Source organism: Gekko japonicus, unplaced genomic scaffold, assembly GCF_001447785.1.
Source record: "Gekko japonicus isolate JY-2015 unplaced genomic scaffold, Gekko_japonicus_V1.1 scaffold2575, whole genome shotgun sequence".
In the NCBI taxonomy this organism is placed as follows: domain Eukaryota; kingdom Metazoa; phylum Chordata; class Lepidosauria; order Squamata; family Gekkonidae; genus Gekko; species Gekko japonicus.
Window position 1 is genome coordinate 232,078 of NW_015173754.1, and position 15,195 is coordinate 247,272.

A 15,195-nucleotide genomic window follows, 5' to 3' on the forward strand; every position below is an offset into this window, starting at 1 on the left:
CTATAAAAGAGAGGGAGCTAGATTATAACAAAATGGTTCAGGAAGGCACGCATAAAAGGAATGGCCTGCCACAACTTTGGTTCGTCTTTAAGGTGCCACTGGACTTTTTTCTCCGGCTACCCATCTTGATAAGAGAAATGGGATTGTGAACTGTGGAATTCGCTGCCACAGGATATAGTGATGCAGGGCTCTAGTCGGGGGGGAGCTCTCAGGTACGGAGCTCCGGAAGAGAACCTCTAGGGGGCGGGGCGGTCATGTGGTGAAGCCCCGCCCCCTTCTTTACCCCGCCCTCTGCTTCGATCTTCATTCCGTTTGGGAATGAGGATGAAGCAGGAGGGTAAGTAGCCGGGCCTTCTGACACACTTCCGGTGATAGGTGGGGCGGTCACGTGGTGAAGCCCCGCCCCTTCTTTACCCCGCCCTCTGCTTCGATCCTCATTCCGTTTGGGAATGAGGATGAAGCAGGAGGGTAAGTAGCCGGGCCTTCTGACACACTTCCGGTGATGTCAGGGGGTGTGGCCTTCTGTCACTTCCGGTGATGTCAGGGGGCGTGGCATATGCAAATAAGTTATGCTAATGAGTTATGCTAATGAGCTCCGGCAGCTCTTTTTCTACAACAAGACCCCTGTAGTGATGGCTCCAGCGTTATAAGGGGATTAGATAGATTCATTAAATGTAAGTCTGTCAATGGCTACTAGCCATGGTGACTATGAGGAACCTCCACATTCAGAGGCACGAAACCTCAGAACGCCAGAGTCAGGAGACAACCTCAGGGAAAGGCCTCGGCCTCCCTGCCCTGTTGTTGGCCCTCCAGAGGAACTGGGTGGCCACTGCGTGAGACAGGATGCTGGACTAGATGGACTATTGCTCTGATCCAGCAGGGCTCTTATGTTCTTATTATCTGTCGGCTGTTTGTATTATCCTGCTCTCAATGGTTTTGGTTTGCAAAGGAAAGGAGGGCTTCTTCCGACAGAGGGAGGGACAGGTCCGGAGCTGTTGCCAATGCCGGAGTTGCACAACCGAGGCTGAGCCAAGCAGGGCCCCTCCCACTCCACGGCTTTCCCCGGTCCCTCCAGGCCAAGGAGGCATACCAGAGACGAGCAGCTCGGCTTGGGGAGGCGGCTGCAGACCGACACCCTCGGGGAGGAGCAGGGAAGGCTGTTCAAAACTGCCTTGGAACCAGCACCGCGCAGCACGGGGAGGAGCAGGGAAGGCTGTTCAAACCTGCCTTGGAACCAGCACCGCGCAGCACAGCACCCCCCATCCTTCTCGGTGATCCGGGCCCCTTCTTTTGTCCGCTTCCGAAATGGCCACCTACAAGGTCCAAGTGGCCACCGGCAACCTCATGCTGGCAGGCACCTACAGCGCCGTCTCCATCACTTTGATCGGGACCCGAGGAAAGAGCCACAAGCAGTCCCTGAATAACCGGGGCCGGGACTTCGTTCCTGGGGCTGTGAGTACAAATTCAGCATGTATAGTCACGGGCAATGTTCCCTCTAAGCTGTGGAGTCCTGTGAGCAAAAATTCTACTTTGTGAGCTGCTGGCACTAAAGTTGTGAGCAAGCAGTTTGGCTGCTGCATAAATTAGTTTGCTCTGGAGCCCTCCTTCCTGAGCTGAGACAAAAACATGTGAGCCGGAGGCTAGAAACCTGTGAGCTAGCTCACACTAACTCAGCTTAGAGGGAACACTGGTCACAGGGCTGGTCTTTGGCTGGGTGTGAAGCGGACAGGCTGCAAGTCCTCCTCTTGAGGCACTTTGCAAATGTCTTATCTGCCGTGTAGTTTCCAAGGGCAGCCGCGCCGGTCTGCAGTATTGAAGATTGTAGTCCAGTGACACCTTCGGGAAAGACAAGATTCTCGGGGTATGTTTTTTGAGAGTCAAAGCTTCCTTCAAGGGACCCTTGAGAGCTTATGCCCAAAAAATCTTGTTGGTGTATCAGACGAAGGGAGCTTTGACTCTTGGAAGCTCATTACCCAAAATTGTGTGGGTCTCGAAGGTGCTACTGGACACAAACCTAGTTCTTCTGCCCAGTAAAGGTTCCCCTTGCTCGAAAGCCAGTCGAATCCGACTCTAGGGCACGGTGCTCATCTCCGTTTCCAAGCTGAAGAGCAGGCGCTGTCCGAAGACGTTTCCGTGGTCATGTAGCCGGCATGATTAGACGCCGAGGTGCACGGAACGCTGTTACCTTCCCACTGAAGCAGTACCTGTTTTATCTACTTGCGGTTTCTTGCTTTCGAGCTGCTAGGCTGGCAGGAGCTGGGGCCAGAGATGGGAGCTCACTCCATCATGCGGCACACTCGGGTCTCGAACTGCCGAATGGCTGACCTTCCAGTCTGCAGCTCAGCGTCTTAACCGCTGAGCCACCGCGGCCCCTGACCCACAACACTCCCGGCAAATTCTCAGATGCGAAAACTGCTTGCTAAAAACTTAGAATTGTTCTCTTAGCAGTCAGAGTTATTTATGTTGCTAGCTTTAGAGGTGTTCAGGGGAAACCCTCCCATACACCCAGGGACCGATTTCACACAAAACCTGCGTCGCGGTCGCGCCTCCCTTTGCCCCGCTTCTATTGGTCAGTTTCCCACTTGAGCACAGGCACTCCAGATTTGCACCCCAGCTCCAACTAGCTCCAGCTTGAAATTCCCCACCCTCACCCCACGGCAACGGGCAAATAGCTGCTTGCCAGACACTTCTCTCTGTCAGGTTCTGGTCTATGCCCCTCCCCCTTCAGGTGCAATGCCCCCCCCTCAAGAAACACCCCACACCCACACACTATTGTTAAGTGGTGTGAACAGGCTCTCCAGTTGGAGTCCTGGCAGTGATCAGGCCAGCCAAACTCACAATCATTTAGAAGAAGAAGAGGAGGAAGAGGAGGAGGAGGAGATTGGATTTCTACCCCACCCTTCACTCAGAGTCTCAGAGTGGCTTACAAACTCCTTTCCCTTCCCCTCCCCACAACAGACAACCTGTGAGGTAGGTGGGGCTGAGAGAGCTCTGGGCAGAAACTGCTCTTTTTCAAGAACAGCTGTGCCAGAACTACGGCTTGCCCAAGGTCATCCAGCAGCTGCAAGCGGAGGAGTGGGGAATCAAACCCGGTTCTCCCAGATTAGAGTCCGCGCACTTAACGACTACACCAAACTGGCAGAATGGGCAGTACCTGCAGCAGAACCAACCAAAAGCAAGCAGAGAAGATTAGTATGAGAAGGACCACCGGGGCGTAGGGGACATTTCCAAGAGGGCCTGGCTTTGGGGGGGGCGGCAATTCTGCATCCCTCCTCAAGACCGATTCTCCTCTGTGCATCCAGGTGGACGAGTATGAGGTGCACTGCGCCAGGGACCTGGGAGAACTTCTGCTGGTCCAGCTCCACAAAGAGGCCTACTTGTTCTTCCCCAAAGACAGCTGGCTCTGTGACTATGTCAAGGTGACGACCCGGCAAGGGAGGATCTACAACTTCCCCTCCTACCAGTGGCTGGAGGGCTACAGCACCTTGACTCTGCGGGAGGGAGCAGGTACACCTCTACCTCTCTATACATTTGTACCCCACCAGGGAGTTCAGGAAGGGAAGGTGGCATTGTGCAGCTTGATCTTGTTAGACACAACCTGTGCCCCTGGCAGTGTTTTCCCCCCACCCAATTTGAGAAAAACACACCCAGCAGTCCTGTAGAGCAGAAAACACTAAAATATGTATTAATTAATAAAGAAAGAGTACAGATATCAAGGCTTGAACCCCTGAATACCCAACAGACTCTTCGAGTGTTACAAAGGGCGACATGGAATTTTATACTCAGTGTGACATAAGCAAGCAAAGTCTTTTGGGCCGGGCTTTCCCAAGTACAGTTCATTCTACCTTTTACCTTTTAGTAGACAATTGGTGCGTTCAGACGGGGCATTTGCAACGGTATAGGTGCCGGTTGGAATCGGTGTACTTACCGGCGTTCACACGGCGAACATCTGCCTTCCGTCCCTAACCGTTGCAAAGAGCTTTAAACCGTTGTATTCTGCCACTAGGTCCCCAAGTGGTGGTATCCTGAGTGCAACGGTTGTAATCGCTTTACCCCCCGTCTGATCGCTCTCCAACGTTGTAGAGCCACTTCCGTTCGGAAGCCCGAGGCTTCTGATTTTCGCCCACCATTTTTTTTGTTAGGTCGGCGATATTTCATTTCATTTCATTTATTAGATTTATATCCCGCCCTCCCCCGTAGGGCTCAGGGCGGCTTACATAGTAAAAGATCTTACCATAGTAAAACATCAATTTAAATTACATTTAAAACAAGTTATACAGTTTAAAAACAATAAATACAATACATTAAAGTGCTCAACAATCTCAGCGCCGGCATAAACTGCAACGGTTGGAACCGGTGCAGTTTATGCCGGCTGAAATGCCCCGTCTGAACGCACCCAATGGGTGCTTCTCTCCTTCAGACTGTGAAGTTCTAGAAGTATCTATTTGACTTAATATAAGGCAGGGTGTCTTTGTTCACCATTTAGCTAGGCTAGCTGATATCAGAGATGTGTTCTGGTTATAGCTAAAATGCAAGGCCATCGGGCCTGTCTGTGGCTTAGGCTTCAGCAAAATAATGGTACGTTAGCAGCTCTTTATTCTCCCAGCATGCATTTTTAAGCAGTGGCCATTAACGAACCACAGTTATTATCTGAATATATGTTCATGGTTGATTTATGTCTGTATGATTAGAATCATAAATGGCACTCCGCATATCATGGAAAGGCGAAGTGTACCTACTAAGTTAACCTGTTAGTCAGTGGCAGAGTACAAAAGTGTTTCATAAACTGTGTGTACAACATTCTCATCGGATCGCAAAAACTAAGCAAGGTTGGTACTTAGATGGAAGCCCAACAGTGTTCCCTCTAAGGTAAACCTCTGAATACCAATGCTCCTGCACCTCTTTTTCTACGAAATGACCCCTGCGTAGGACTAGAGGGAATGCCGGGCTTCCGGATCCGACGGCATTGCTCCGATGCCGTCTAGCCTACCTCTCCTCTGTTCTGGTAAGTAAAACCCATTTCTCCCTTCAGGCTCATTGACGCTCGCCTTTCTTCCCCAGCCAAAACCATTACCGATGATTCCGGGAATCCTCTCCTTTTGGAGCATCGTAAGGAAGAGCTCAAATGTCGGCAAGAATGCTACGGGTGAGTCTCACATTACAGCAGGGAGCCGTAGATCGCAGACCTTTTAAAAAACAACAACAGTTGTGCTAATGGCCACGGCAACTTCTTGAGGCAACGGTCGCATCTGCATTTGTCTTTCCCACCGGTGACCCAGCCTTCGCCGTCTACATTTGGTGTCATTTTTCACACCTCAACAGTGCTAGCGTACTTTTGCAGGTCCGCATATGTTTATTGCCCTTTCGTGGCGGCTGCTTGTATCTGTGTTATGTTAACTGGTGTTCGCTTGGGGTGAGCTGCCTCTCTTCTGGTCCCTTCAGCTGGAAGGACTATGCCCCGGGCTGGCCGAGATGCGTAGACGCCAAAAGCACCGACGACTTGGACAGCAACGATAAGTTCACGGTCACCAAAACCACAGTTTTCGCCCTGCGCAACGTCAAGTCGTGAGTTTCTTTGTCTCTGGGGTTTGGGGAGGGACTTTTGCGGGAGAAACATCCCAAAGGACTAAAAGGCAGCTTTCCCTCTCTCCTTTTTTTGTTTTGCCCTGCAGAACAACGTCTCAGGTATGAGGCATCCAATGATTTCCCCCCCCCCATTGGTTCTTTACTGATATTTAGAGTTGCCAATCTCCAGGTGGTGGCTGGAGATCTCCCAGAACTGCGAGTGGTCTTCAGGTTACTTTATTCCCCCCCCCCCCCAGAGAAAATGGCTGCTTTGAAGGGTAGACTTGGTGGCGGGGTGGCCAAACTCGCTTAACGCAAGAGCCACATAGAATAAACATCAGGTGTTTGAGAGCCACAAGACATGGACAGATATTACAAGTTTTTTACAGGGAAATATGCAGATTTGCTTTCTATTAACACTAAACGCGACTGCCAAACGTAATGACAAAGGTGGTCAAAGCAGATATTGAGAATGGTATTTGTTTGTCCAGTGATCATTTGTTTGCTAATGATATTTCACTCCCCCGGCCGCCCTGCCGGGAGCCGCACGATATGTGCGAAAGAGCCTCATGCGTCTCCCGAGCCACAGTCTGGCCACCCCGGCTCTCTAGCATCGCACCATGCCTAGGCCACCTACCTCACAGGGTGTCTGTCGTGGGGAAGGGAAGGGAAAGGCGATTGTGAGCCCCTTTGAGACTCCGAGTGAAGGGCAGGGTATGAATCCAATCTCCTCCTCCTCCTCCTCCTCCTCTTCTTCTTCTTCGCCCCCAAAAGCAGCATGTCAATAAGCAAAAAGAAAACCCAGCATTGTTAAAAATAATTAGTTTCCATTGGGTAGTCGTCCTAAAAGAAAAGAAAAGTCAATCCTAAAAGAAATCAACCCTGACTGTTCCCTGGAAGGACAGATAATGAAACTGAAGCTCAAATACTTTGGCCACCAAATGAGAAGGGAGCACTCACTGGAGAAGAAGACCCTGATGCTGGGAAAGACTGAAGGTCAAAGAAGACGGGGACGGCAAAGGATGAGATGGTTAGACAGTGTCATTGATGCAACGAACATGAAGTTGAGCAAACTTCAGAGGACGGCGGAAGACAGGAAGGCCTGGCGTGATCTGGTCCATGGGGTCGCGAAGAGTCGGACTCGACTGAGCGACTGAACAACAACAACAAGTCGTTTTGGACTGCCGCGGGAGACCAGTACTGGAGAATGGCAGCGCCTTGAAGACCAGCCAGATTCCTGGCGTGCAAGCTTTTCAAGAGTCCAGACTCCAAATATTTGACAAAGGCAGCTGGGACTCTTGAAAGCTGATACTCTGGCAATCTTGTTGGTCTCACTGCGCTGTTGGTCTCACTGCACTCAGATCTGCACTCAGATCTTGCTCTAAGAATGGAAATTTTGTGAGCCACGATACATGGGGGAGGGGGGGGAATCCCAGTAAAAAACAAAACTCAGACCGGCCATCCACCATTTTGGAGAACGCAGCTGTACGACTTTTGTCTTTGTCATTCTGCAACTCCATTCCGAAAGCTGTTTTCTCTTTTGCTCTCTTCCTTATTCCAGATGTTCGTTTCCATGGTCCCTTTCATTTCTGTTCCCTTTGGTTTCTGGCACTCGCGTCTTTGTTTTCCATTCGAGGTGGCTGAAATGTTCCAAGACCGAACCCTTCCCTCTTGGGACATTCTGTGCCCAATAGGAAAAAATGCTCCTGTTCCAAAGACACTGGCGAGGAGAACATCAGGAATGAGACGGGCTTGAGAGAGGCCCAATCGCCATCTAGCGTTTGCTCCGCTGTTTTACCAGACCCACGCTGGAACAGAAAAAGATGCGTCTCAAAACCACATTCAAATACCCCAGGCCAACACAGTACTGACAGCAGAGTCACCCCTGAGTGGCCATAAAATGGCCATAAATCTATGCAGACATGTCCGTAAAACCGAGAGATCAAACGAAGTGAAAGCGGCCTGCAGTCTGGACACTGCCATAAAATCCGACAATCACTCCAGTGAAAGAAGAAGAAGAAGAAAAGATTGGATTTATACCCCGCCCTTCACTTGGAGTCTCAGAGCGGCTTACAAACTCCTTTCCCTTCCCCTCCCCACAACAGACAACCTGTGAGGTGGGACTGTGCGACTGAACAACAACAAGAAGTTGTGTTGGACTGCCGCAGGAGAGCAAGACCGGAGAATGACAGCGCCTTGAAGACCAGCCAGATTCCTGGCGTGCAAGCTTTTCAAGAGTCCAGACTCCAAATATTTGACAAAGGCAGCTGGGACTCTTGAAAGCTGATACTCTGGCAATCTTGTTGGTCTCATTGCACTGTTGGTCTCACTGCACTCAGATCTGCATTCAAATCTTGCACTAAGAATGGAAATTTTATCAGCCACCATACACGGGGGGAGGGGGGGGATCCCAGTAAAAAACAGAACTCAGGCTGGCCATCAACCATTTTGCAGAATGCAGCTGTACGACTTTTGTCTTTGTTATTCTGCACCTCCATTTCGAAAGCTGTTTTCTCTTTTTCCCTGTTCCTTATTCCAGATGTTCGTTTTTATGGTCCCTTTCATTTCTGTTCCTTTTGGTTTCTGGCACTCGCGTCTTTGTTTTCCATTCGAGGTGGCTGAAATGTTCCAAGACCGAACCCTTCCCTCTTGGGACCTTCTGTGCCCAATAGGAAAAAATGCCCCTGTTCCAAAGACACTGGCAAGGAGAACATCAGGAACGAGAGGGGCTTGAGGGAGGCCCAATTGTCGGAGACTTGGGGGCGGAGCCTGGGGATGGGGGCCCCGAAGGAGGCTAGAGACCTCAGCGGGGTATTATACCATAGAGTCCATCCTCTGAAGCAGCCCCTCTCCTCCAGAGAAACTGATCTCTGTTGTCTGGAGTTCAGTTGTAATTCTGGAAGATCTCCAGGCCCTGCCTGGAGGCTGAAGCAACCCGAGCTGCAGCGTTAGGAGAGTCTAGTAACAAATAAGTACACACTGCAAAAACCTTTTAGCAAACTAATGCATTCTATTTATGGTCATCATTTAGTAAAGTGGATAGTGTATCATTATTTCATTACATTCAATAAGCAATAACATTCAATATATACAGATTGCTAACTACCAGACAATTTTGCAACAGTGTTTTAACAGTCAAGCCCCAATGGTAGTTTCTGGAATTATAAGCCCGCTTCTCCTTGCATGAAGTCTTCCAAAAAGGGGGACAAGCCTTCTTCTATGGATGCTTTTTGCCAGTCCTACAAAAGACACATTATGCAGCTAACATTCGTGGACAGAGTACTCCTGTCATTCTCAAAGCTGCAGCTTTTTGCAGTGTATATTTATTTGTTACTAGACCTGCCTGGAAGCTGGCAGCCCTATGAATGCCCCAGAGCAGGGGAGCTAAGCAGAAAAGATCAGCGTGGAAGTGCCAAAACTGGCAGCCTCCCAAGTCACCCACTGAGATCTATGAGGCAGTGACACGAATCTTCCCACGACTCAGGAACACCCTGTTTCACAATCCAATACCGGTGTATAACATTAACCTTACCCACCAGATCTCTGTCACATGACATTCAGCCAGATTAACCAGTCAGTCTGGATGCTGGAAGCCGAGCTGTTTGGTCTCGGCATGATTTTCACAGCCAGCCAGCCAGCCAGCCAGCCGTGTGGCAGAATAGGGGCTCTGGGGCAAGTGATGCTCTGTCTTCTTGGTGCTTGGGGGGGGTCAACAGTGGGGGGCTCCTAGTGTCCTGGCCCCACTGGTGGACCTCCTGATGGCCCCTGGTATTTCTGGCCACTGGTAGACGCAGAGCGTGTGACTGGATGGGCCTTTGGCCTGATCCAACATTGGCGTCTCTTATGTTCTTATGTTCTTATGTTCTAACCCAGAGCACACACCCCCAAGCAACCACCAAGATCTCCCCCCTCCATTATAATGTTGTACCACAAGGGAGCACAGTTGCCCCCGAAGGCCGGACCAGAACCAACGGGTTGAAATTAGATCAGAAGAGTTTTTGGCTAAACATTAGGAAGGACTTCCTGGCAGTTAGAGAGGTTCCTCTGTGGAACAGGCTTCCTCGGGAGGTGGTGGGCTCTCCTTCTTGGGAGGTTTTCAAACAGAGGGTAGATGGCCATTTGCTGACTGATTAACCATGCTGCGAATTAGTTACACGAAACTCCTGGCCTGACCTGTGGTCGATCACCACTGCTGTAAAGACGTCTTGAGCCCGCTCCGTGGGCCTGGGAGGAGCTGGAGGATGCAACTCAGATATACATCTGCAACAAACACAGAAAGCTGCTTCCATACGCAGATCCGTCTTGCTGGAAGCCCTTCGTTTTAATGTCCCCGTCCAGCCTTGCTTTTGACATCCTGGCCCAAGTCATTTTGGGCTTAAGTACTAATTAAGTTCTCTCCAGGCAGACTGCGGCTGCCTCATAGGTGGAGAAGCGGGTACAAGAAGGATCATTCCAGATGGGTAGCTTTCTTAGGCTGTAAGTAAAGGTAAAGGTAAAGGTTCCCTTGCTCGAAAGCCAGTCGAATCCGACTCTAGGGTTGCGGTGCTCATCTCCGTTTCAAAGCCGAAGAGCCAGCGCTGTCCGAAGACGTTCCTGTGGTCATGTGGCCGGCATGACTAAACACCAAGGCGCACAGAACGGTTAGGGGAGAGGCAAAGAGATGGGACTGTATTTCGAATGCAGTGGGATTGGGTTTGATTCCCCCCGTTTTGCTCCTGTTTCTCCCTTGTAAGAATGAGACTGAAAGCCTTTATTATTATTAATAATAATAAAAGAGATACAGCGTGTTGCTTTGATGCTTACTGTATCTCTTTTTTGGGAATCTCTCATCAGAAAGCAAGACAGTGTACAGCACTTAAACCTGTCTCTGTAGCTGTGGACTCTTTTACTAGATATATAATGTTCTTTAGGTTTTCGTGCTATAATGAATAAGATACACTAGGGCAGGGGTCATTTCCTGCAGGAGAGCACAGGAGCGGAGCTCCGGCAGTAAAGAGCCCAGGGGGCGGGCACATGCAACAAGGCCCACCCCCTGCTCCCAGCAGCCCTCAGTCAGAGCAAGAAGCAGCCAGGTCAGTTGCAGAGCCCCCCCCCCATCCAAAACAGTCCAGTGGCACCTTTAAGACCAAGTTTTATTCAGGTACAAGCTCTCCCTCCTCTGCGAGGACAGATCTGCACGTTTCCCCCCACCACCACCAATAGCTAGCAATCCAAAACAGTCCAGTGGAGCCTGAGCGGGGGGTGTTGCCTTCTGACGCGCTTCCGGTGATGTCAGGGGGTGTGGCATATGCAAATACTAATGAGTTATGCGAATGAGCTCCTGCACCTCTTTTTTTGTGAAATCACCCCTGCTCTAGGGTCTCTATTGTATTTAAGTCTGTGATTTAAATCAATGTATGAAGACACGGTAGCATAATCGTATTGTGTGTTTTGTTCTAGCACGGTGTTTTGCTGCGTTTGCTCAACCTTGCCGTGTTCCCCGTGTGTTTGTTGCTGAGCCTCCAGGTGGGGCCAGGAGACCTTCTTCTGGAATCACAGCTGATCTCCAATGTTCCCTCTAAGCTGTGGAGTCTTGTGAGCAAAAAGTCTACTTTGTGAGCTACTGGCATTGAAGTTGTGAGTGAGAGATTTGGCTACTGCGTTAATTAGTGTGCTCTGGAGCCATCCTTCCTGAGCTAAGACAAAAATTGAGCCAGAGGCTAAAAAACTGTGAGCTAGCTCACACTAACTCAGCTTAGAGGGAACACTGCTCCAGACTATGGAGATCAGTTCCCCCTGGGAGGAAATGGCGGCTTTGGATATGGTGGGCTTCGGGGCATCAAACCCCACTGAGATCGTTCCCCTCCCCAAAACTCCTGACTTCCCCAGGCACACACACACACACACCCCAAATATCCAGGTCCTTCCAAACCCAGAGTTGGCATCCCAAGTAAAGATGAACAAAATTTATCCCAGCAGAAGTTTGTATGGGTCCGAGGTTGCGTCTTGCTTCTGCTCGATCTGGCGTGTGCACCTGTGGAACGGAGCGCTGACGCCGGAGGCCCTCTAGGGCTACCAACGCTAGGCTGAGAAATTCCCGGAGATTTGGAGGCGGAGCCTGGGGTGGGCAGGGGGTCATTGCCCCCAGGGTAAGTGGCTCAGTGGTTAAGACGCTGAACTGCAGACCGGAAGGTCGGCAGTGTGGTAGTTCGAGACCCGAGTGTGCCGCATGATGGAGTGAGCTCCCGTCTCTGGCCCCAGCTCCTGCCAACCTAGCAGTTCGAAAGCAAGAAATTGCAAGTAGATAAATAGGTACCACTTCGGTGGGAAGGTAACAGCGTTCCGTGCGCCTTGGTGTTTAGTCATGCCGGCCACGTGACCACGGAGACGTTTCCGGACAGCGCCTGCTCTTCAGCTTGGAAACGGAGATGACCACCACACCCCTAGAGTCGGATTCGACTGGCTTTCGAGCAAGGGAGACCTTTACCCTTTACCTGATCTCTGGAGATCACTTGTAATTCGAGCGAGTTTCCAGGCCCCGCCTGGAGGCTGGCAACTCAAAGCTCCTCACTGCTGTTCCCCCACCCCACTTTACCTGCTGTGGTCTTTGCCTTCAGGGAACTGGAGCTCAGACTGAGAGGCTTCTCCAACCAGGAGGGTTCTTGGGAGAGTCTCGATGACATCGGGAAAGTCTTCTGGTTCAAAAAAACCCCTGTCACAGGTGAGTGGCCCTGCCCTGCACAGGCGCCCTGCAGTGGGCAGATTTTTTAAACAGCCGGAAAAGAATGTATACACATGAAGCAGCTTGATATTGAATCAGACAAGTGCTTCATCAAAGTCAGTAACGTCTGCTCAGACTGGCAGTGGCTCGCCAGGGTCTCAGTTTGAGGTCTTTCCCATCACCTACTGCCTGATCCTTTTAACTCAGGGGTGTCGAACTCATTTGTTATGAGGGCTGGTGACCTGACATAAATGAGACCTTGTTGGGCCGGGCCACATGTGTCATAAAATGTAATGCCAGGTAGCGGAGATATAAACTTTATCAAGGACACAAACACAAAGGGTGGGTGGGTTTTTTTTACTTAAAACAAAATCCTGCTTAAAACATCAGCACTCTTGCAATCGTTTGTCTATTTAACAGTGTCTGATCACTGACACCTCATGCTCTGAACTATTGCATCAAAATGTCTGTGCTGTCGCAATCTTGAGTGCGCTGTTCAGGTATGTTTTTGTAAGCTGCAAACCTACGATGACGCAGCAGCAACAGAACTGGAAGAAGAAGAAGAAGACAGCTTGTTCCACTGCGGTCCTGATAGGAGCCCTCGGGGGGGGGCCCTAATCCGGTCCCTGGGCCGCATGTTTGACACCCCTGTTTTAACTGGAGATGCTGGTGATTGAACCCGGGGCCTCCAATATGCCACCCAGATGTTCTACCTTGAGGGCCTTCCCCAATAAGTAACAGTTTTATGCCATTCCCCTCCCACAGGAAACACTGTTTTAAGAAATCAGGGCAATTTCACTGCAAGGGAAGGGAACCCCTATCATTTTTTTTCCTGGGCTTGCTTGCTGTCATAAATAAACCCTCAGTTTGGGGATGCAGCCACGGAGGAGGAAATTTTGCTGGTTTTCATGGAGATACATTCTATGGATGTTTCTCAGCGTGCGAACTTGGACAGCCGCTACCCATCAAGAGTAACCAGTGCCGAGAGCCAAAAGTCTGACCCCGGACAGCGAGCTTCATATGTTTTAAGGCTAGCCCCGGAAGCATTTCTCTCCTACCAGCGAGTGACGTGTAGTGGCTGAGAGTCGTGGACTCTAATCTGGAGAATCAGGTTTGCTTCCCCACTCCTCCGCGAGAATCCGACCTGGGGACTTTGGACCGGTCCTCGCAGACCTCTCTCAGTCCCACCTGCCTCACAAGGTCCCTGTGGTGGGGAGAGGAAAGGAAGGCCGAAGAAGGGAAGCGGCACTGAGATGCCTTATAGTAAGAGAGAAGAAGAAGAGACTGGATTTATACCCCGCCCTTCACTACCCGAAGGAGTCTCAGAGCGGCTTACAAACTCCTTTCCCTTCCCCTCCCCACAACAGACACGCTGTGAGGTAGGCGGGGCTGAGAGAGCTCTTTTCGAGGACTGCCCTTGAGAGAACAGCTCTGAAAGAACCTGTGACTGACCCAAGGTCACACCAGCAGCTGCGTGTGGAGGAGTGGGGAATCAAGCCCGGCGCTCCCAGATTAGAGTCCGCGCACTTAACCACGACACCAAACTGGCAGGAAAAGCAGGATCTAAAAACCTACTCCCCTTCTAGAGGTGAACTTCTCTACTGGGGAGATGGAAATGGCATACACGTCCTACTGCTTTCGAATCCCTTAACTCTGACCTCCGAGTTACCATTTCATTCATCCCCCACTGAATAAACGTTTAAACGGAGAGACTGAACAACTATCATTCCTCTGCATCTCCAGAGTATGTTGCAGATCATTGGAGGGACGATGATTTCTTTGGCTACCAGTACCTGAACGGGGTCAACCCTGTGGTGATGCAGAAATGCACGGAGATCCCAGCTAACTTCCCCGTCACCCAGGAGATGGTGGCCGGGCTCCTAGGGAAATCCACTACCCTCAAGGAAGAGCTGAAGGTAACTTGCACCCGTATCTGGTTGTCTGAAGGAATCCCTGAGATCCCTAGAAACTTAGAATCATAGACCTAGAGTTGGAACCCCCCTGCCCAATACAGGACCAGCCTAAAGCATCCCTGACAAATATTCCTCCAGCCGCTTCTTGAAAGCTGTCAGTCAAGGGGAGCTGACCACCTCCCCAGGCAGCTGATTCCACCTTTGGACCACTCTGACCGTGAAAAAGTTTTTTCTAATATCCAGCTGGTACCTTCCCGCTGCTGTGGCTCATGTGGTTAAGACGCTGAACTGCAGGCTGTGGAATATAAGAAGTGAAAAGCAGAACTAAATGAAAGGCGGAGCTGCGGTGGCTCAAGACGCTGAACTGCGGGCTGTGAAAGGTCAGTAGTTCAGCAGTTTGAGACCCGAGTGTGCCGCATGACGGAGTGAGCTCCCATCTCTAGTTCCAGCTCCTGCCAACCTAGCAGCTCTAAAGAAAGAAATTGCAAGTGGATAAATAGGTACCACTTCAGTGGGAAGGTAACAGTGTTCCGTGCGCCTTGATGTTTAGTCATGCCCGGCCACATGACCACGGAAACGTCTTCGGACAGCGCTGGCTCTTCGGCTTGGAAAGGGAGATGAGTGCCTCAACCCTAGAGTCGGATTCGACTGGCTTTCGAGCAAGGGAACCTTTACCTTCCCACCCTTAATTTAAACCCATGATAGTGAGTCCTCTCCTCTGCTGCCCACTGGAACGGCTATTTGCCCTCCTCCAAATGACAGCCCTTCGAATACCCAAAGAGAGCAATCATGTCCCACCTCAGTCTCCTCTTCTCCAAACTAAACATTCCCAGGGCCTTCGACCTTTCCTCATAGGGCTCAGTCTCCAGACCCCTGATCATCCTCGTCGCTCTCTTCTGCACCCTCTCGATTTTGCCCACATCCTTTTTGAAGTGAGGCCTCCAGAACTGCACACTCCAGGTGCGGCCTGACCAAGGCAGACAACTTGAGGCTGGTATTCAAATCTAGATTGACTCA

The 15,195-nt window shown here is 50.7% G+C and overlaps 1 protein-coding gene across 1 annotated transcript; it reads left to right on the top strand.

The window, feature by feature from the left end:
* Positions 1-1,220: 1,220 nt before the first annotated feature.
* On the top strand, positions 1,221-14,181 carry LOC107120727 (arachidonate 12-lipoxygenase, 12R-type-like; the record flags this gene model as incomplete). Its single annotated transcript, XM_015423497.1, has 6 exons — positions 1,221-1,452; positions 3,303-3,507; positions 5,062-5,146; positions 5,443-5,565; positions 12,162-12,265; positions 14,009-14,181. Coding segments are annotated over exons 1-6 (837 nt in total), but the record flags the coding sequence as incomplete, so codon positions are not given.
* Between the last annotated feature and the right edge of the window lie 1,014 nt (positions 14,182-15,195).